The sequence below is a fragment of the Hibiscus syriacus genome, unplaced genomic scaffold, assembly GCF_006381635.1.
Source record: "Hibiscus syriacus cultivar Baekdansim isolate YM2019G1 unplaced genomic scaffold, ASM638163v2 tig00117034_pilon, whole genome shotgun sequence".
NCBI classification, from domain to species: domain Eukaryota; kingdom Viridiplantae; phylum Streptophyta; class Magnoliopsida; order Malvales; family Malvaceae; genus Hibiscus; species Hibiscus syriacus.
The window spans coordinates 7,967,650-7,989,643 of record NW_024063533.1 but is presented as its reverse complement, the minus strand read 5'-3'; the positions used below and the strand labels follow the sequence as shown (position 1 = coordinate 7,989,643).

General features: G+C 34.1%; 2 protein-coding genes across 2 annotated transcripts; both read left to right on the top strand.

The window, feature by feature from the left end:
• The first annotated feature begins 3,112 nt into the window (after positions 1–3,112).
• On the top strand, positions 3,113–5,810 carry LOC120196536 (ribonucleoside-diphosphate reductase large subunit-like). The gene is made up of 2 exons (XM_039198326.1): positions 3,113–4,025; positions 5,587–5,810. The coding sequence occupies exons 1-2, from the start codon at positions 3,113–3,115 to the stop codon at positions 5,808–5,810; spliced, it is 1,137 nt and encodes a 378-aa protein (XP_039054257.1).
• Positions 5,811–18,021: 12,211 nt separating this feature from the next.
• On the top strand, positions 18,022–18,459 carry LOC120196535. Its single transcript, XM_039198324.1, has one exon. It carries the CDS (start codon positions 18,022–18,024, stop codon positions 18,457–18,459), a length of 438 nt encoding a protein of 145 aa, XP_039054255.1.
• Positions 18,460–21,994: the final 3,535 nt, after the last annotated feature.

Here is a 21,994-nt window from a genome sequence, read left to right as displayed (position 1 = left end):
AACAACAACTACAAAGTCATCGAAGACTAGACTGGTAATATTACTGTTTGTCAAGTTGATGATGAGTTGATCATACGAACCACGTAAACTTTGAAGTAGAAGTTCAACACGTTCTTGTTCTCCTATTGTATATCTTAAGGATGTAAGCTGAGAAAATAAAGTGTTCAGTGTGTTTAAGTGCTCTGTCACTGAAGTAGATTCTAGCATCCGGAGACTGTACAATTTCCTCTTAAGGAAAATTTTATTGTGCAAAGATGTGGCCTCGTACAGTTTGGTGAGATGATCCCATATCTTCTTAGCTGTCTTCTTCTCCTCGATGCTTGACAATACTTCATCTGCTAATGCTAGATGAAAGTTTGACATAGCATTCCCGTCCATTTCGATCCATTTGTTGTCATCTGTGAAATCTATCAGCATTTCACTGATAGCTGTTAGACAACCGTCTTTCCTCGGGATGGCCTTCATCTTCAATTTCCGCAATGAGAAATTTCTCCCATTGAACTTTTCAATATCAAATTTCGTTTCCATAGCTTCTATTGCAGATATCTCCCAATATTTCACTATCGTGAATAGTTCTCTGTAACCTTCAAAGAATGGGTAATAACTTCTTACTTTCTTATGTTGGAGGATCCACCTTTTGGTGGAAACCACAAAGACAATAAGTAGATATTACACACTCAAATCTGGCTCTGATACCAATTGTTACGGAATACGGCTATCAGATAGAGGAAAATCGTAACTGATAATTTGAGAAAATAAAAATGAAGATAAAGAAGATACAAATTTGATGTGGAAAACCCCTAACTAATATAGGGTAAAAAACCATGGGAAAAGATAGAAGAATTTTACTATGATAAAATAGGAATTACAACTTCTCTCTATCTAACAAGAAGAAAACCATAACAATTCTCTCTTTATAAAAAGGAGAAAACAACTCTCAAGAAAACTCTCTAAATTCTATAATATTGGGAGAAAGCTAGAATGTTTTGGGATGGTTTTGAAGCTAAATGGGTTAGGGTATTTATAATTGAAGCTTAAGGACTAATCTTGTAAATACCCTAAAATACATGGACTACATTTGAGATTTTACCATGCTACTTTTTTCAACAATTTCGGTGAAATTTCTGCTGCCAAATTTCGGTGCTTTCGATGCATTTACACCAATTTTCAACACAACTCTCAATACAAGAAATTTTGATTATTTCAACAAAATTATTTATCATTAAAAGTACTAAATTTGTCATGATATATTTATTTTGACTAATTTTATTTGTTACAATATTTGTTAGAACAACCTTGTAATGTAAAGTATATTGTGATGAAATTCTGTTCGTTACCATTTTATAGTATTTATTGTAACAATGAAATTTTGTTACTATAATAACTTATCGCAATAAAATATTTGTCACAATCAATTAACCATTTTGTCACGAAAACTACATTTTGTCATAACTAACTTATATTTTAACATCAAATATAAAGATTTTTTGTGACGAAAATAAATACGGTAAAAAAATTATTTGTCACAATTTATATTTCGTCACTTAATGTAAAATACAAAGACAAAATATTTGTTAAAATAAAATATTTATTTTATCACAAAAAGTAAATTTTGTCACAATTAACTTAAATTATAACGTCAAATAAAATGTTTTCGTGACAAAAAGACATGTTACAACAAAATTTAATTTCTCACTACTTTTATTTTGTCACTGAATATTTTCTATAAATTTTTTCTATGACTAAATAATTATGTTGCAATTTGTTATTGTGAAAGAATATTACTTTGTCACAAATTTTTATATTGAGAAATTAATATTTGTTATAAATTGTTATTTTGATTAAGTAAATTTGTCACAATTTTTATTTTAACAAAATATTGCGACAAAATAAATTTGACATAACTTTTTATTTTGACTAAATTTACCGTGTTATTGTAACTAAATAAATTTATTACAATTTATTATAGTGATAGTGAAAAAATGTTATTTGTCATAATTTTTTATATTGAGAAATTAATATTTATTATAAATTATTATTATGATCGAACAAATTTGTCAACAAATAACATAATTGTTATTTTGAGAAAATGTATTAAGTTACAAAATAACCGATTTCTTCCCCTACGTCGATCGGTTGACCTAACTGTTCACCGTTTTGGCGCTCCATCTCTAAAGCTTAGATCAACTTCTAAAACCATGTTGCATGGTCAATTAGAGACTGTTAGACTGTTATCAATGCAGCACATGCATGAGGAGGCAGTTAGTCTATTAGGTTGATTAGCTAAGAGTGTTAGTTTGTTAGACGGTTATTGGCAACTAATGAGAGCTTAATCTTCTCTTATAAATGCAATGCACTAGCTGAGATGAATACAAGTCATTTACAATAAAAATATCTTCTGTGCTTTCATCTTTCATTTTCTTATTTTCCTGTATCTCCATTCTTCAACTCATACCATCGTCTCAACTTCCATGGCTGCTTTCTCACATGGTATCATTCGCCTAAGATCCTGAAACCGTTTTTTTCTTCCACTCTGTTCCGATTTATTACTTTTACCCACCCGTCTATTATTTTTTTTTAGTTATTCAGCCTAAAGATCTTGACGTTGATACAATTCTGTTCGCCAAACGTCGCTCCGTATAGTATCATCACCAACACTCTCGATCGTTAAACTGAATCAGATCAGAGTCTCGTCCGTCGTTGTTACTTTCGTTCGTTATTGTTGTCAAGCTTTTTCGATCTGATCGACATTGACACTGCTGCTCATTTCCGCCGGTCTTGTAGTTGCTTCACTCATCGTCGATTGGTTTCCATAATCGCAAGTCTCACATGCGCCACTGTTTGATTCCTTTACTACTAGTACACGTTTTCATAGGTTGCTAGTCATTCCTGGAACCTTAGTTGTGCTTTAACAATGGATCCAGATTTTTATTTGTTTTGGTGATTCGTGTCCTACGTTTAGAGTTGGATCAGTAGTTGTTGGTGTTGATAGATTATTCTGATTTCGTTAAGTTTGTTGGTGTTGATAATCTGCGATTGTTACAGTTCGGTGCGCAAGATTAAAATATATTCGATGAAATTACTTAGAGAAAAAAAGAGAGAAGGATTAACAATGTATGTGATTAAGAGAGACGGGATGCAAGAGACAATTCATTTTGATAAGATAACGGCGCGGTTGAAGAAGTTGAGCTATGGACTCAGTATCGACCACTGTGATCCGGTCCTTGTGGCTCAGAAGGTCTGCACTGGTGTTTACAAAGGAGTTACTACCAGCCAGCTTGATGAATTGGCTGCTGAAACCACCGCCGCCATGACCGCTAACCACTCTGATTATGCTTCCTTGGCGGCAAGGATTGTCGTTTCAAATTTACATAAAAATACTAGGAAGTCATTCTCAGAGACGGTTAAAATCTTGTACAATCATTTCAATGAGAGATCTGGACTGAAGGCTCCTGTGATTGCTGATGATGTTTATGAGATCATCATGAAGAATGTTGCTCTGTTGGACAGTGAGATCATATATGATCGGGACTTTGACTATGATTATTTTGGTTTCAAAACCCTTGAGAGGTCCTACCTTCTGAAAGTCCAAGGGAAGGTTATAGAAAGGCCTCAACACATGTTAATGAGGGATGCAGTTGGAATTCATAAGGATGACATTGGTTCTGCTATAAAATCTTATCACATGATGTCTCAAAGAGGGTTCACTCATGCTTCTCCCACATTTTTCAATGCTGGAACTCCAAGACCTCAATTGAGCAGCTGCTTCTTGTTGTGCATGAAAAATGACAGTGTTGAGGGAATATATGACACTTTGAAGGAGTGTGCTATCATCAGCAAATCAGCTGGAGGGATTGGTGTCTCAGTTCACAATATTCGAGGTATGGGCAGTTATATTCGTGGAATAAATGGTACATCTAATGGCATTGTTCCAATGTTGCGGGTGTTCAATGACATTGCTCGTTATGTTGATCAAGGAGGGGGAAAAGGTGGTTCCACTGGAGTCTCATCCATCAAGGAGGCTTGTTGGTAGTAGAGGTTCCCATAATAGATATTTTGACTTTGACAAACTGGCAGAGGTTACTGAGATTGTTAAAAGAAATCTTAACAAAATAATTGATGTACATTACTACCCAGTTGAAACTGCCAAAATATCAAACTTACGTCATAGGCCTATTGGTATAAGAGGATGAAGAAGAAAGAAATGAAGGTGAATAAGAAGAACGGAAGGAAGCATCGGCACTTCTGATTCAAATCGAACGGAAGGAAGCATAGGCACTTCCGATTCAAATCGAACGAAAGGAAACATCGGCACCTCCGATTCAAGTCGAACGGAAGGAAGCATCGGCACTTCCGATTCAAGTCGAACGGAATGAAGCATCGGCACTTCCGATTCAAGTCGAACGGAAGGATGTGTCTTACCTTGTTGAAGGAGGAAGAGAAAGTAGAGGGAATGTTAGACTGTTATCAATGCAGCACATGCATGAGGAGGCAGTTAGTCTGTTAGGTTGATTAGCTAAGAGTGTTAGTTTGTTAGACGATTATTGGCAGCTAATGAGAGCTTAATCTTCTCTTATAAATGCAATGCACTAGCTGAGATGAATACAAGTCATTTACAATAAAAATATCTTCTGTGCTTTCATCTTTCACTTTCTTATTTTCATGTATCTCCATTCTTCAACTCATACCATCGTCTCAACTTCCATGGCTGCTTTCTCACAGAGACAGTATAGTTACAACATTTTGGAGTGACATATGGATCCCTGAACTTGGAACTCTGCGCGATCATGCTATGTCAAATATCCTCGTCGATAATTCAATCACAGTAAACAATTTTACTGAAATATCAAACGGTGAAGTAACATGGAACTGGAACCTTCTGAACAGAATCCTTACCCCAGCAACCATTTCATTCTTCTTTAGTTCCCATCCACCATGCATTTCCTTGGATCGAGATATCTGCTACTGAAACATAAACAATCGACGAATTTTAATGGTGAATAATGCCTATGAAACAATCTCAAAATCAAGTTGGAATGACCACAACCCGAACTGGAATCTAATCTGGAAACTTCAATCTCCAGAGAAAATTTGATGCCTTCTTTGGTTGGCTTATCGTGACAGACTCCTTACAAATCATATCAGACGTGCTCGTGGATTTACTCATGATGCTTCTTGTGGACAATGCATATCGCCTGACGAGACGTTACTTCATATTCTCCGCGATTGTAAAATCGCCCGAGATCTCTGGCAACAACTAGCTCCAAGCACATATGTGCCTGCATTCTACACCCTTCCCCTACAAGAATGGATCTTAGAAAACCTTCGCACCACTTCCCAAAGTGTTGCTGCTCAATGCCCCTGGAATTTCACATTCTCAGTCGCGACTTGGCACCTTTGGAAAGGAAAAAACTCAGCCATTTTTCCAAAACATACCAAACATAGCAAACTCATTGCTTCGAGCAGGATTGACGTGGGCAAAATGTTTAAACGCCTCATCTACTAGATCACCGGTAACTAGGAATTGCACTTCTTCGATGATTCAATGGAGCCCACCTGAAACGATATTTATTTGTTTAAACACAGACGGAGCAGGCTCGACAGTCTCTAGACAAGCTGCAGCAGGTGGAATCTTCCGAGACCACCTTGGAAATTTGCTATTGGCCAATAGAACCACTGTTGTTGTTGCTTATAATAATGATCTTACAATAAGGAAAACATCAGCATGGTCACCAGCATCAGCACCTCTTCAGATTCATCGGAGACTTATCCTCCCGTTGATGAGGCATGCTTATAATAAGGAGGCATAAGGGAGGCTTATCCTCCAGAGAGTGCTGAACAAGGAGGCATGCTTATAATAAGGACTATTGAATCCATTGCTTCCGAGGAGAAACATCGGAGACTTATCCTCCCGTTGAGGTTTTAGAGGACGGAGAGATGTGGCGCACAAAGAGGATAAATGGCCAAGTGAAAAACAATACGCATGAAAGGCTAGGGTTTTTGTGTTCTCATAAACTTTTTGGTATAATTAGGACATGGGTCCTTATATTATCACGTATTGTCATCTGTTGTACCTTAGTTTCGTTTCTTTCAATTTGGTCACTCAATGTTTCTTTACTATTTTTGATCGTGGTCCACAGTTTTGTTTTAGTACAATTTAGTCATCATTTTATGCTATTATGTTTTATTTTTAAATGACTATTAGCTTTTAATTTTATTACATTTTAATCCCTTGGTTGTTTTTATTTGTATTTAATTTTGTTGGATAATTTATATTCCTTTCAATGTAGTCATAGAATCTTAATTTTAGATCAAATCCTTAGGTTTAGATTTCTTTTAAATAAATCCCTACTAGAGTAATTAGACATAATATCAAAGAAAAAACTCGTTTTATTTTTTCCTTCGCGATGAAAGAAGAAATATAAAGTTGGAATAATGGCCTGAAACGGTTAAACTGAGGGTTTTAAAAAAGTATTTATAACATAAATACAAATAAATTTCTCTAAAAACAAGTTCCCTTTAAAAATCAATTTCCTTTAAAATAAAATAGAGGGAAATTTCTCTCCTAAATAAAACCTAGGTATTTGTATTTTCGGGTCATCGATACCGTATTATATTTATTTAATTTATATTAATTTTCAGAAAAAAGATACCTAAGGCTCTTGTACATTAAAAAAATCAATTTGACCATCAAGTTACTACTGCATTCAATGCGACCCTCAAACATAGAAAAAAAAAGACCCTTTAACCATCAACTTCTATCATTAACCATTACAAAACTATTTAATAAAAAATATTAAAAAGAAGAGTATTGTAGTGAATATAACATAATAAATGGAAGTAAGCTTTACCTAAACTTAATGTAAAAAATTTAATAGTTTGTCCAACTATGGTTAATATATATTGTTTAAAACTTACACGTTCATTCCCAATTCAATATATATATATATATATATATATATCAAATTTTAAGCAATTTAATTTTCATTTTTAAATATTTTTTATATTTTATTTTTTTGTGTAGTTTAGATTTTTAATTTAGAATAATGCTTTTTTAATAAATAAACAAGCCTGAACTTTTTGATAATATATTTTTGTTATTATATTATATTTGAAAATTCCATTTAATTATATATATATTATCAGAAAAATTAATTTTTTTGAACATTTTGTTTTTTATAATAATTATTATATTTTATAATTATAATTAAATATATAACTGAAAACATAATTTTTTATAAAAAAACCTTGAATCTTTTATTAATTTTAAAAAAATGAAATTTTTGTTGTGATAATTTTTCTATAGCAATAATTATTACATATAGTTACAAAACTTGTCACTATATAACATTTTTGCACCCAAAAATAGGAAGAAATATTACTAATAGTATAAGTTTTCATAATGATTAAAAATATATAACTACAAAAATAATTAATTACAAAAAACTTAAAATTTATTAATTACAATATATTTTGTTACTATATAACATTTTTAACACTAAAAGATAGGGAGGAATGGTTCTTGTAGTATAACGTTTCATAATGATTAAAATATATAAGTACAAAAATAATTTATTACAAAAAACTTGAATTTTATTATTTAATGTAATAATTTTTTCTATAACAATAACTATAAATTATAATTATAAAAATTGTCAATATAACTTTTGAAACAAAAAAGTGGAGAAAAATAGTTATGAAAATTAATATATGCTATCACTATAGTTAAAATTTATAACTACAAATATAATTTGTCACAAAAACGTGAATATCATTATTTTTTGTGACAATGTTTTTTGTAATAATTATTAACACTTATAGTTACAAAATTTGTCATTATATGATTTTTTTTTGCATAAAAGCATATGGAGGAAAATCTTTGTGACAATATATTTTGTCACTATAATTAAAATATATAACGAAAAACATTTTTTTTTTTTACTAAAAACTCGAATCTCGTTATTTGTTGTGATAATTTTTTGTAACAATAATTATGGCTTATAGTTACAAAACATGTCATTATATGATTTTGTTTCTGTACACAAAATTGGAGATAATCATTTGTCATTATACATTTTGTCACTATAATTAAAATATATAATTACAAACAAAATTTGTCACAACAAATCGAAATCTCATTATTTGTTGTGACAATTTTTTCTGTCATAATTACTAAAATTTTTAGTTACAAAAGTTGTCACTATATGCCTTCAATTTGGCGCCAAAAAATTGGAGGAAAACATTTGTGACAAAAATTCGTAACAAAAATTTATTTTGTTATCATATGTTACACATGTTTGCTAAATGTGACAAATTATTATGACGATTTTAATTTTTATAATAATTATATATCTTTTTTTAAATCTAATTCGACGATTATTTATTTTGTCACCAAAAAACTACTAATAATTACTAATAATGATAAAATTAATTTTGACAAAATTAAATTTGTCACAATAGTAGAAATTTCTTATAGTGTCTGTTGGGGCTAAACTAAATTATTTGAGTGCTCAATCAACTGTTCAGACTTAATATGTTCTTTAACACAACTCAGAGATGACCACTCCAATGGTTCAAAGATATCGGTTTCATGATAGGATTCCTCTTTAGTACAAGAGTCATCAAAATCATTAATGTCAAGAGACCTGAAAAATCAAAGAAATCAGGTAACGATAAAATATTAAAGTATACAGTAGATTATACATGTTGATAAAGAAAAATCAAGTTCTAGTCATGCTATTTTGAGTTTGCACCAAGGATTGGTATCCCTAGGCCCTAGGTAGAACCAAGGTCTTTAATCTTTTCTTCTAAATCTTTCAAAAGCACTTGAAACCTGCAGCTGGTCCTTGCTTTTTTTTTTTTCCAAACCTTGGCCTAAATCTTTCTTAGACAATGGCCGAAGGAGAGGAGAAAAGGAGTTTCAATTGTGGCCACATGAAAATCTCCATTGGAACTCGCGGGGAAGGACTGAAAGAAGAGAGAAACTAAACTGCAAGTGGTGTTTTTCTGTGTTTGTTTAGTGTGGCAACGACTCTCTTCTTCCTCACGTGGGTTCGAACAAGATTCCCATTTATTGGAGGTGGCTTCACATATCAAATACCCTTTCGTGGCCTTGTCGGTGAATGAGTTTAAAGAACAAAATCTGCTACATGAGATGGTAACCAAGCGGCGTAGAGATGATGATAACTTTGCGAGTGTAAAGAGTAAACAAATACAAAAAATAATATTAATAAAAATAAATAAATAAAGCGATATCATCACAGTGTTAAAGAAAAAAAAGGTTGAGTGATAAAAAATATCTTGCCTACGGATTAAATTAAAAATGTTAAAACTACAATAAGTGAAATAGGAGACATAGTAAAATTAAGTGAATTTATAATTTATCTAATTATTAATGACATAACGATGTGATAATATTTTGTTATAGAAATTTGTTGTATATATTTTTTTATTAAACTTTAATTTGTGTGCCAATTTAATCATTATCGATCAAATCGTCGTTGTTGCCAGTCAATCGACTTCCATCTTGGTAGCCATTAATGACAAGATCAATACCAAAATATTCATATTTTTCTCATATTTCTTCTCCTTAGATTAGATTTCAACGAAACTCACTCTAAATCGATGTTCTAATATATTGATCTCTTTCAACGAAAGTACAATGAGACTAGTTTCGTGGTAGGTTATTCGCCTTCTCGAAAAAATGTTCTCACCGTTCAGATTTTTTAACAAATACTAAAAATCCTTGAAAACTAAAAAAAAACTCCAAATTAGAGCATTAGAATGTCAAAACTTTAGATGAACATCATAGATTTTGGGTTGGTTTTATGAAAAAACAATTCAAAGAAAGAGAAAAGCGTGAAATACGAACATTTGATATTGACCTTATCGTAAATGACAACTGATAACAAGAGATGATTGACCGGAAATGATAAAATTAATATGCAAACTAAAGTTCAATGCTTTATAACAATTAAAAGTTTAATGATAAAATCGATACACAAACTAAAGTTTCATATCAACATCAAACTCGTATGTCATCTAAGTGTTAATAGTTTTTTTAAAAAAAAATAAAAATGAAACAGAGAGCTATAGGTGTAGATTAAATTGTGCCCCGAACACTGAACTTCTTCCATGAGAACAACTTCAACCTTGTTAAGATATCATAAAGAAGAAGAATATATCAAAATCAATGCTACTCTAAGTACACATTGTTAGATGTTTTTATACAGCTCATACAATAGGTTACAAGTCTAACAGACTCTCTAACCACTCTAACAACCTCAACCACCTATTAACGGCTTCAACATTCATATACAATACGTGCACAATACTGCTAATATTCCCTTTACTTCATCCAATCTTCTGATCTTGTGTTGAACACAATTGTACCCCGATTCTCTCACGAAACACTTCAAATGTTGCTTTGGACAAGGGCTTAGTAAAACCATCTGCAACTTGATGAGCTGCAGGCACATAATTCACACACAACTGCTCAGCAACCACATTTTCACGAATGAAATGTACATCAAGATCTACATGTTTTGATTGTGCATGATATACATGATTGGCACTCATCGCCACTGCTCTTGTATTATCACACCAGATCAACGACTTCCCATTCTGCGTCAACCCGAGATCAGCTAACAGTGTACTCACCCAAGTGACTTCGGCTGTAGCATCAGCTAAACTCTTATATTCGGCCTCCATTGTTGATCGAGAAACATATTTATGTTTCTTGGAACTCCATACAACCAAATGTTTACCTAAAAACACACTATAACCATAAATTGATCGCCAATTAGTGACACTTGCACCCCAGTCAGTATCAGCAAATACTAAAATTATCAACCTCGAATCGAATAGAAAGAACAATAACCCATAATCCACAGTACCGGCAAGGTAGCAAAGAATACATTTCACTACAACTAAATGGTTGTCACGAGGTGCATGCATAAACTGAGCTACATTTCCAACACTGAATGCAATATCAGGTATGCTATGACACACATACATCAATAACCCAACAACGCTTCGATACATACTAGAATCAGAAAGTAACTCACCATCCTCAACCAATATGGACGTAAAAACCATAGGCGTAGCACATGGTGCAGAATTCTTCATGTCTGCCTTCTCCAAAATCTCCAAAATGAACTTTGTTTGACTGAGCATCAACGAGCCATTAAATCATTTTATTTCAATCCCTAAGAAATAACTGAGAGGTCTCAAATCCTTAAGAGAAAACATGTCATGCAACATGCGCACAACATCATTAATTGCAGAAGATGACGAACCGATAATAACAATATCATCAACGTATACCATAAGATAAACACGCTCAACATCGACATTGGTGAAAATAAAGAAGCATAAGCTCGAGAAACTTGAAACCCTATTTAAAGCAACACATCTTTCAACTTGGCATGCTAATTTCGGGGAGCTTGCTTCAACCCTACAATGTTTTCTGTAGCTTACACACGAGAAGTATACCATCAGCTGCCATATGTTCAAAACCTGGAGGTTGCTGCATAAACATTGCTTCCTTCAAATCTCCATTAAGGAAGGCATTATTGATATCTACATGCCTCAATTCATAGTTATTAGACATAGCAAGAGAGAGAACAACATTAAGGGTTGTAAACTTCACAACAGGGCTAAAAGTGTTGAGATAGTCATGTATAGGAACCTGAAAGAACCCCTTTGCAACAAGTTATGCCTTATATCGATGAATTGAGCCATTTGGATTACGCTTCAACTTGAACAACCACTTACAGCCCACTGCAACTTGTCCTGGTGACAACTTAACAAGCGTCTAAGTTTCATTCTTATTCAGGGCATTAAACTCATCCTAAACTGCAGCAGCCCAGTTTGGAGACTGCAGTGCTTCACTAACCGTTGAAGGAACTTCTTCATCAAAAAACTTGAGTAAGCTTTAGGCTTAAAAATACCAAACTTGCTCCTTGTGAGCATCAGATGACAGTTCGTGCGGGGTTCACCAACTTCAAGTAAAACTTCAGTATTGGCACTAGATTCAGCAACAACATTGGTAGGAGTAGGTAAACTAGAAGACTCGACTGCAGCTTCTTCTGAGGAATTTACACTATTATTTATTGTAGGTGTAATAGTGTTATCACTAGCCATAAAAGGAACAACAGTACGACTAGAATGCATCGATGAACCTTCCACTGAATTATATTGTACACCAGGACCAGGAAGTTGTTGAATATTGGTCACAATTTCAAGAGCTTGTGATTATTGGTCCTTGACCACATGTGACTTGACTGAAGCAGCTTTCCTTGCAAAAAGAAATATAGTCTCATTAAAAATAACATGTTTAGAGATGCAGACTCTCCCATCAGTTGCTAAGCATGAAACCCCTTGTGTTGAGGGCTAACACCTAGATACATGCATGGCTGAGACCGAAATGCAAGGTTGTAAGCTTAAAAAGGTCGCAAGTAATAAAACACTAACAACCAAATTCACTATAATTTGATTTCTTCCCCAACAACTTCTCAACAGGAGAGGTCCCTGCAGCACCTTGGTGGGCATCTTATTGATTAACTGAACCGCGACAACAATGGCATAGGACCAGTACTCAACTGGTAGAAACAGTTGTGCAACAATACAAGGGCCAATTCAACTAAGTGTTGATGTTTTCGCTTAACAAAACCATTCTGCTTGGATGTGTGAGGGCATGACACCTTGTGAATAATACCTGCCCTAGTTAGCAATTACGAGAGGCTACGAAATTCACCACCCCAGTCACTCTGAACCACTTTAATTGAAGCACCAAACTGAGTAGCCATCATTTTCTAAAACAACTGAGATGTTGCAGTGGCTTGAGACTTATTTTCAGAAGATAGATCCATGCATGCCAATTACACGCATCAAAAAAAGAAACATAGAATCAAAATCCATTAGAGGAGACATGTGGAGGTCCCCACAAATTAGTAAAATTAAGCTGGAAAAGAGTTTGTATTTGATTGTACAAAAGGTAATTTGTGACTTTTGCCTATATGACAAGCAGTCCAAGTTTTATTAACATACGTAGTAATCTTTACATCAAGTTCTCTAGCAATCTGAACTAAAGTATCACTAGATGGATAACCAAGCCTTCGATGCCATAGTTCATCCATCTCACTAGGCAATGATTTAGAAGTAAGGTTAATATCAACACCAGCACACCAACCTTCACTTCGAGCTTTATTTGTCACAAAAGAGTAAAGTACACCAACTTCCTCACCAGTCAAGAGAACTTGTCCAGTAACCTCATCACACACACAACAACTATTGGAATGGAACTCAAAGAATATATTGTTGTCACTAGAAAACTTAGAGACTGAAAGTAAGTTCTTTGTTATGTGAGGAACATACAATAAATCATGCAACAACAACACTCTAGATGAAGTAGGTAAAACCGAATCACCAACCATTCTAATATCTAGAGAAATACCATTACCAACCGTAAGTTTACCTGGACTATGAAAATCAGAAAAATTCACTAGGTTTGTCCTATCTGGAGTTACGTGATGAGTGACACCCGAGTCCACCACCCAATTCTCAGGAGATACAACAAAAACATTCACTTAAGACTACATGGACCCTTAAGAATCCAATCTCCCACGAGAACAACACTCCCATCCTTGACTGCTACCACTTTAGGCAAAACCATACGAGGAGTACATACTGGTTGAATTATCCTTGGAAGGAGCAAGATTGTTGGCCGAAACACAAGAGAAATCTTCATCAAATTGATGCCAACAATGGTCAACCAACTGGCCAAGTTTCCCGCAAAGATGACACTGCATATGCGTCCAACCTTGCCCTTTACCACCATTTCTTGCACCAGATCCGGAAGATACACGACCAGTTTTGTGATCCTAACGATTATACGAACCACAATCAACATCACTCTGAGAAAAATTAGCAACCATGGGAAAAGTCTCCTATTGTTCATCAAATTCGATGAAATGCACCTTAGCATCCATTAACATAGTATAAATGTTATCTAACGAGAGAGCCTCATTCATAGTAGAGATAATAGCCATGAACGGTTGATATTCACGGTGAAGACCCTTCAAAATGCTCATTGTAATATCCCAAACACCGAGTCAGTGATTATAGTGTAAGAATTTAAAAATTTGGTTGGTTAATTTAAATAAATTAAAAAGTACAAGGATTAATTTAGGAAATTGTGTTTAAGACTTATTATTAAGAATGAAAGAATAGAGGGGCATTATGGTCTTTTAGAAGGAGTTGAATTAAATATTCATTCTTTAGTGATATTTATTAAGTGTTATATAAAGGAAAAGGGATAAGTCTGACAGTGGTTCTCTACTCTTCTTCTTCTAGTCCCTGTACCCTCCATAGTAAAGGTAAGATTTCTTTAAGTTGGTTTTTTATTTCATTTTTTGGGTTGGTTTTGAAGCCTTAAATGATATAGAGGCTTAAGGAAAGTTCAAATATGATTAAAACTAAGAGATTAGTGATTTATTATTGATTTAATAAAATGAGTTTTTAAGTGATTTGATGAAATATGCTCAGTTATTGGAGTTTAAAAGCACTTTTGACTTGTCAAAGAAGTAAATAAAAGATTTGGAGCCTTAGAAGTAATTAAAACATGTTTGAAAATTTGATGTGATTCTTAGTTTTGAGTGTCATTTGGAGATATTGGATATTATAAGGAGATTTATGAATGTAATCTAGTTGGGATAAGTGATAATGGGTTTGATGGTAGAGTTGGAGATAAGAGTAAGAGATTTAGGTGAAATTTGTGTAAAATTCGAAGTAAAATAGGTCAAATCTGGGTAAGGGTATCGGTACTGGAAGAATAATATCGATACTATAAGGTTAAATTGAAGGATTCAGATGAACAATATCGATACCGATTTAAAGAAGTATCAATACTGAGGTGTAGGATCGATACTAAGAGGAATGTATCGATACCGTAATCAAAAATGAAATTCCAGAATGCTAGAATGGTATCGATACCGAAGTGGGTATCGGTACCATAGAAGAGAAGTATCGATAATGTAGGATGGGTACTGATACTATTCAGTCTGAAATTTTAAGTTAGGATGAATGTTATTAGAATTCAAAAATAATAGTACTTTTGAGTATTATTATTATGTATAAATGTTAGAAAGTATACTAACATTTGTATTGTATGTGTGATGATGGATACTTGTGTAGATCATAATCAAAATCCTGAGTCAAGCAAACAAAAAGGCAAGGATAAAGTAGCAGAATAGTCGAACATAATTAAGGCATAATAGTGAGGCATACCAGATGAGTGCATTTCTTATGTACTTATATGATATGAGGATGACTCGCGATGAGTCAACCTCGAATGTTTTAATAAAAGAATGTTTTATCATATCTTAACATATTTTCTTAAAGTTTATGGAAATGATTTTACGAATAAATTTTAGAGTATGAACTGCTCTGAAATAGATATATGTACTTCTATATTATTGTAATAACTATCGATGTTCAAATAAATGTTAAATCTGTGAATTTCACTTAAAGGCCCATAGTATGTGCATTGAGATTCATAGGTGCATTTTGACGTACTTTGTGTATGATGGTTATTGATCGATTTTGTTTAATGTATAAGTTGCATTTTCGTATGATGGTTATCGATCGATTTTGTTTAATGCATATGTTTCATTTTCGTATGATGGTTATCGATCGATTTTGTTTAATGCATATGTTGCATTTTCGTATCAGTACTATATGCACTTTCGACACTATGTGTGCACCCATGGTATTCATAATGAGTTTATGAATGACCATTTCGACACTATATGTGCATCCATAGAATTCATAATAAGTTTGTGGATTATCATTTCGACACTTAGGTGCAACTCATGTACCTTGTATTCTCATTCAACATACATTGGGCAAATAAAAAGGATAATTTGGAAAAATAGTGATTAATAAGTATGATGGGCATACTAAATATAGTTTCATCGGTTATGTGAAAGAAACTTAGTTTACTAAGACAATTTTAATTTTTCCTATGAATTGTCCGATTTTAATTCATATTTTGATAGTCTATGGTATACCTATGTATTGGTTACACTTCATTTATATTATTATGACTCACTAAGTGAAAACTTAGTGTGTGTTGGTTTCACGCATAGGTAATATCATACTAGCGGAGTAAGGAGTGCAGCTGAGATCATCAATCAAAGGTTACCTCATCAGTAACTGTATGACAAATATGTCTACTTTTGATATTATTAGATGACATGTAATAGACTGATAATAATGCTCTGGAAAATATTTGACTTATGATGATTGTAATATTTAATATGTTAGAACCTTAAGACTATTTTACATACTAAAAGTTAATGAACATTTTGTTATTATTACATTAAAATGTTTTATGTGTAGAAATAAAATTTTACTAGTTTTCAAAAGCGGAAATGTTTTTAAAAGTCATGTGACTTGTGTACAGAAATGTATATGGGAAATAGGTGTTACACTCACAATCTGTTCGACTGGAGGAATAGCACTTCCCCATGAAGCAAGATCATCACACACCTCCTTAATACGCATAAGATAAACGTGCATGTTGTCATTTCCCTTCCTCGTGGACTGCAACTTATAGTGAAGACTCATAACAGCCATGGTAAAGCGGTTTGCAAAAAACTTGAGCAACGTCTCCCAAGCCGCAGCAGCAGCAGTTTCGGCTCCAACAAACTAAGGCAGAAGATGTGGACTAAACGTAGATAGCAACCAATACGCAAGTGCACTATCTTGTGCATTGAAGTCTTTATACGCCTTATTTTCTTGGATCTCTCCATTTACATCAAGAATAGTCATCGGTGGAGGAGAAACAACACCGGTCAATAGTTGCTCCAGAAGATGACTCCGAATTGAGAGCAAGATATGTTGTTTCCAAAGAAAGAAGTTAGATTCATCAAGAATCACATTTACTTTCTTGTTCGTAAACCCTCGAGAAGCACCAGAAGAGAGATCCATGAGCAAATAGCCAAACAGAAACACTCTGATCACGAACGGAAGTGAGAACAAAGAATCCCAAGACCAGTAGCGAATGATACCATGTTAAGATATTAGGAAGAAGAAGAATATATCGACGTTATATTAATGAAATCAATGCTACTCTGAGTACACATTGTTATATGTTTATATACAGCTCATACAATCGGTTACAAGTCTAACAGACTCCCTAACCACTCTAACAACCTCAGCCACCTATTAATAGCTTCAACGGTCATATACAACACGTGCACAATATTACTAATAGATCTCATAGGGCGATGCCTAGAAAATATGAAGACCAGGATCTTTTGACCATGCCAAACTGTTAGTCCGTCAACCACTCTATTACACTCCCAAGGTGCATATGCAAACTTTACATTCCAACTTCGGTTGATCAATTCACGAATATGGGGGAGCATCAAGGATCCCCCACTCATCCTATAGGAGATTTGAGAATCCATGATAAAGTTTCTCTACAATCAGTTTCGACAACCACATTATGAAAATTTGAATTCCAAGCCAGAGTTAATTCTGCGAATATACCCTATACCTCCGCATCAATGGTCCAACAAACTTTGAGAAGCTCGTAATCCAAGTACCCTCATGATTCCGCTGCACCCCACCACAGTAAGTGTTAAATAGTTTAAAGTCTCAAAGGTTACTTTAAACCCAAAATTAAAGTCATATAGCGCTAGGATTCGTTAGAAATTCTTGAATCGATTATCTCCGAGTTGGGTGTATTGTATTTTTCTATTGATGTTGGCCTTTCTTTTCCATTTTAATTTTGATGAATCTTTTCCCTGCTCAAATTCACTCTCTATTTACGCATTGATGTTATCGTGCTAACTGTGTGGGGGAATCTGTGTCTATAATCTTTATATACTTCTCATATTTTTTGTCTTACCAATACCATGAACGTTGATTTGTTGTTTGTCATTCAGTTGTTTAAGTTTAATTCGTCTGTAAAAAAGAAGCAAGTGAAAGAGTACTAGCCGGATTGTATTAAACATGCTAAGAAGAAAAAAGAGGCGCTTGGAAAAAGCCCTTGCTACTTCCGCTGCCATCCGCTCTGAACTAGAGAAAAAGAAACAGAAAAAGAAGGAAGAACAGCAGAGGCTCGATGAGGAAGGTGCTGCGATTGCTAAAGATGTCACTTTGCATGTCCTCCTTGGTGAAGACTCTGATGATTCATGTAAGGTTATGCTACGGAAGGAAGAGGGTTTCAACTGTTGGGATTACGCTGGCAACTTCGATCTATTATGGGTGGAGGGGTATCTTGCCAACCGCATCAGGTTCATTCAAACTATGAAGGGTGGGTCAACAATGCGTATAAAGCTCGACACGAATGGGCTGAGTTTGGAAACAGTGACTGGTCATTCTCATAAGGAGACTATGGAAGGGATCTTGCTGCACCATATTTTCAGGAGGGAGGCCAAGGAAGTGTAGGACTTTCAGTTGGTCTTATCGCAGCGCAGGCTGTTTCGGCACTACAGAGCAGGGAGACTGTAGAGGTGGACACAGTCATCCTCAACGGGATGCTGAGAGGCTAGACAAGTCCTTCGTTTCTATGTTCAATATTTGCTCATATGTGTAAGTATTTTTCCATAAATTATGTCTCAATAAACTAAAAAGACTAGCAAAAATTAATCGTTTATAAGGTTTAAATACTAATTAATTATAATAAAATCAAAATATATTACAAGATAAATAAATTATTTTTTAAGACACAATCAGATACAATATATAATCACCTTTTATTAAAATAGTACATAAATTATTAAACATCGCATACGAAGAGTTTTTAGGTGGCAAAGATCAATTAAAGTTCATCAGTCTTCTCCTTCTCCTTCCTGAGGAACTAGTTATTCAAAAATCTCGTCAGGAGGTTCAATCTGAACAAAAGTGTGCATCAAATTTTAATTTCAAGCAGTAGATAAATTTAGCAATATAAGTTTTCTGTGCACGTTGATACTTTTAATAAGACGAACATGACTCGACTTACCTTTGAAAGCACACGGTCAATATGTGCAATATAATTGCAGTCTTTGCAGTAGTAAACATCATGTTCCGGATTCCTTTCTATTTCACACATATCATAGTATGTTGCGGAATACCGCTATCGGATAGAGAAAAATCGTAATTATAATTTGAGAAAATAAAAATAAAGATCAAGAAGACACAAATTTTACGTGGAAAACCCCTAAATAATATAGGGTAAAAACCACGAGCAAATATAGAAGATTTTCACTATGAGAAAATAGGAATTACAACTTCTCTCGATTTAACAAAGAGAAAACAATAACAATTCTCTTTTGATAAAAATGAGAAAACAACTCTCAAGAAAACTCTAAATTCTATAGTATTGGAGAAAGCTAGAATGATTTGGGATGATTTTGAAGCTAAATGGGTTATGGCATTTATAGTTGAAGCTTAAGGACTAATATTGTAAATACCCTAAAGTGCAGGGACTAAATTTGATATTTTTCCCATTACCAAATTTCAACAAAATCAGCTATTCTTTTTTTCCACAATTTCGGTGTGCACCGAAAGCCACCGAAAACTTAACTTTTCATTTGCACCGAAACTTGACTTTTCAACAATCTCTCACTTGAAGATTTGATTGTAACAATCATATCTTCACACCATTCTTTCTATCTTGTACCTCTTTGTTGTATTCCAGTGCTCTTTGCATTGATTCACCATGTATCGACTAACCACTACCACTGCTTGTGTAATGTCTGGTCTTGTGCATATCATAACGAACATTAAACTTCCCCATGCCGATGCATATGGTACTCGAGACATCTTCATCCTCTCTTCTTCACTGCTAGGACTCATGTTGGAGGATAATTTGAAGTTAATAGGAAGAGGGGTAGAAATTGGCTTACAATCTTGCATGTTGAATCATGACAAGATCTTCTTCAAGTAATTCTTTTGTGAAAGGCAAATCTTCCTATTACTTCTGTCTCGGTGAATTTGCATCCCTATAATCTTGTTTGCTGATCCCAAGTCCTTTTCCCTACCCAGTTGTGCCTTCAATTCTTCAATATGATCTTTGTTGAGTCCTGCAACCAACATGTCATCCACATACAACAACAATATAACAAAATCGTTATCACCAAACCTCTTGAAATAAGCACAAGGGTCTGCATTAAATCTATTGTATCCATGGCACATAATGAAAGAATCAAATCTCTTATACCAATACCTCGACACCTGCTTTAGACCGTATAGAGATTTGTTCAATCTGCAAATCAAGTTCTTCTTTTCTTTTTCTTCAAAACCTTCAGACTGGAGCATATAAATCTCTTCTTCAGGATTTCCATGAAGAAAAATTGTTTTAACATCTAGCTGCTCTAGATGTAAATTCTATGTAGCACATATTGCCAAAAATACTCGAACAGTTGTTAGTCGAACCACAGGAGAAAAGATTTCACTTAAACCAGTACCTTCTTTTTCAGCATATCCTTTTACCACCAGTCTTACATGATACCTCTCAACTTGATCATTACCATTTTGCTTGATTTTGAAGACCCATTTGTTACCAATTGGCTTCCTTCCTTGTGGTAGTGACACAAGGTCCCATGTATTATCTTTTATGAAGGGCTTCAATTTCTTCTTATATCGTCATCATCCATAATGAAGCATCTTAGCTGTTTATTACCTCCTAGAATGTTGATGGCTCGCCGTCCTCTATTAAAAGGCAGTATGTAATATTTCCTTATATAACATAATATGAGTGTCAATTGGGACGTCTTCTCACACGATTTGATTGAGGAGTTGTTGGAGCTTCAGAACTCTCTGGTTATCTTTTATAAAGGGCTTCAATTTCTTCTTGCATCGCCATCATCCATAATGAAGCATCTGAGCTGTTTATTGCCTCCTGGAATGTTGATGGCTCGCCGTCCTCTATTAAAAGGCAGTATGTAATATTTCCTTTTATAACATAATATGAGTACCAATTGGGACGTATTCTCACACGATTTGATTGAGGAGTTGTTGGAGCTTCATAACTCTCTAGTTTTTGTTCATCATGTGCTGGTTCTGCTTCAGAAGAATATCCTTGTTCAAACTCCTTTTCCACATGTATCTGTTTAGTCTTTAACTTTTTAGCGCTATCATCATCTTCTTTTCTTTACAGTTTATCTTTTACAAAGATAACATCCTTGCTGATGATCACTTTGCGGGTAGTGAGATCTCACAAGCGATACCCCTTTACTCAATCAGCATACCCCAAGAATTTGCATTTCCTGGATTTTTTTTATCCCATATCATTCTAGTTGTCTTCTTCTCCTCAATGTTTGATAATACTTCATCTGGTAATGCTAGATGAAAGATTGTCATACCATTCCCATCCATTTCGTTTCATTTGCTGTCATCTATGAAATTTATCGGCCTTTCACTGATAGTTGCTAGACAACCGTCTTTCCTCAGGATGACCTTCATCTTCAATTTCCACAATGAGAAATTTCTCTCATTGAATTTTTCAATATCAAATTTCGTTGCCATAGCTTTTATTACGGACAACTCCTACTATTTCACTATCGTTAATAGTTCTCTGGAACCTTCAAAGAATGGGTAATACCTTCTTGCTTTCTTATGTTGGAGAATCCACCTTTTGGTGGCAACAACAATAAAAATAAGTAGATATTACACACTCTAATCTGGCTATGATACCAATTGTTGCGGAATACAGCTATCGGATAGAGCAAAATCGCAACTGATAATTTGAGAAAATAAAAATGAAGATAAAAAAGACACAATTTTTACGTGGAAAACTCCTAAATAATATAGGGTAAAAATCACGGGCAAAGATAGAAGAATTTCACTATGAGAAAATAGAAATTACAACTTCTCTCGATTTAACAATGAGAAAACAATAACAATTCTCTCTTAATAAAAATGAGAAAATAAACTCTCAAGAAAATTCTCTAAATTCTCTAGTATTGGGAGAAAGTTAGAATGATTTAGGATGATTTTG

What these genes read in the sequence shown, in the direction of transcription:
- LOC120196536 (XM_039198326.1), top strand. Translation starts at nt 3,113, where the DNA reads ATGTATGTGATTAAGAGAGACGGGATGCAAGAGACAATTCATTTTGAT. An exon ending in CTCATCCATCAAGGAGGCTT is followed by an intron (nt 4,026 to 5,586) that starts GTTGGTAGTAGA and finishes GTTTAAACACAG; the next exon opens with ACGGAGCAGGCTCGACAGTC.
- LOC120196535 (XM_039198324.1), top strand. Translation starts at nt 18,022, where the DNA reads ATGCTAAGAAGAAAAAAGAGGCGCTTGGAAAAAGCCCTTGCTACTTCC.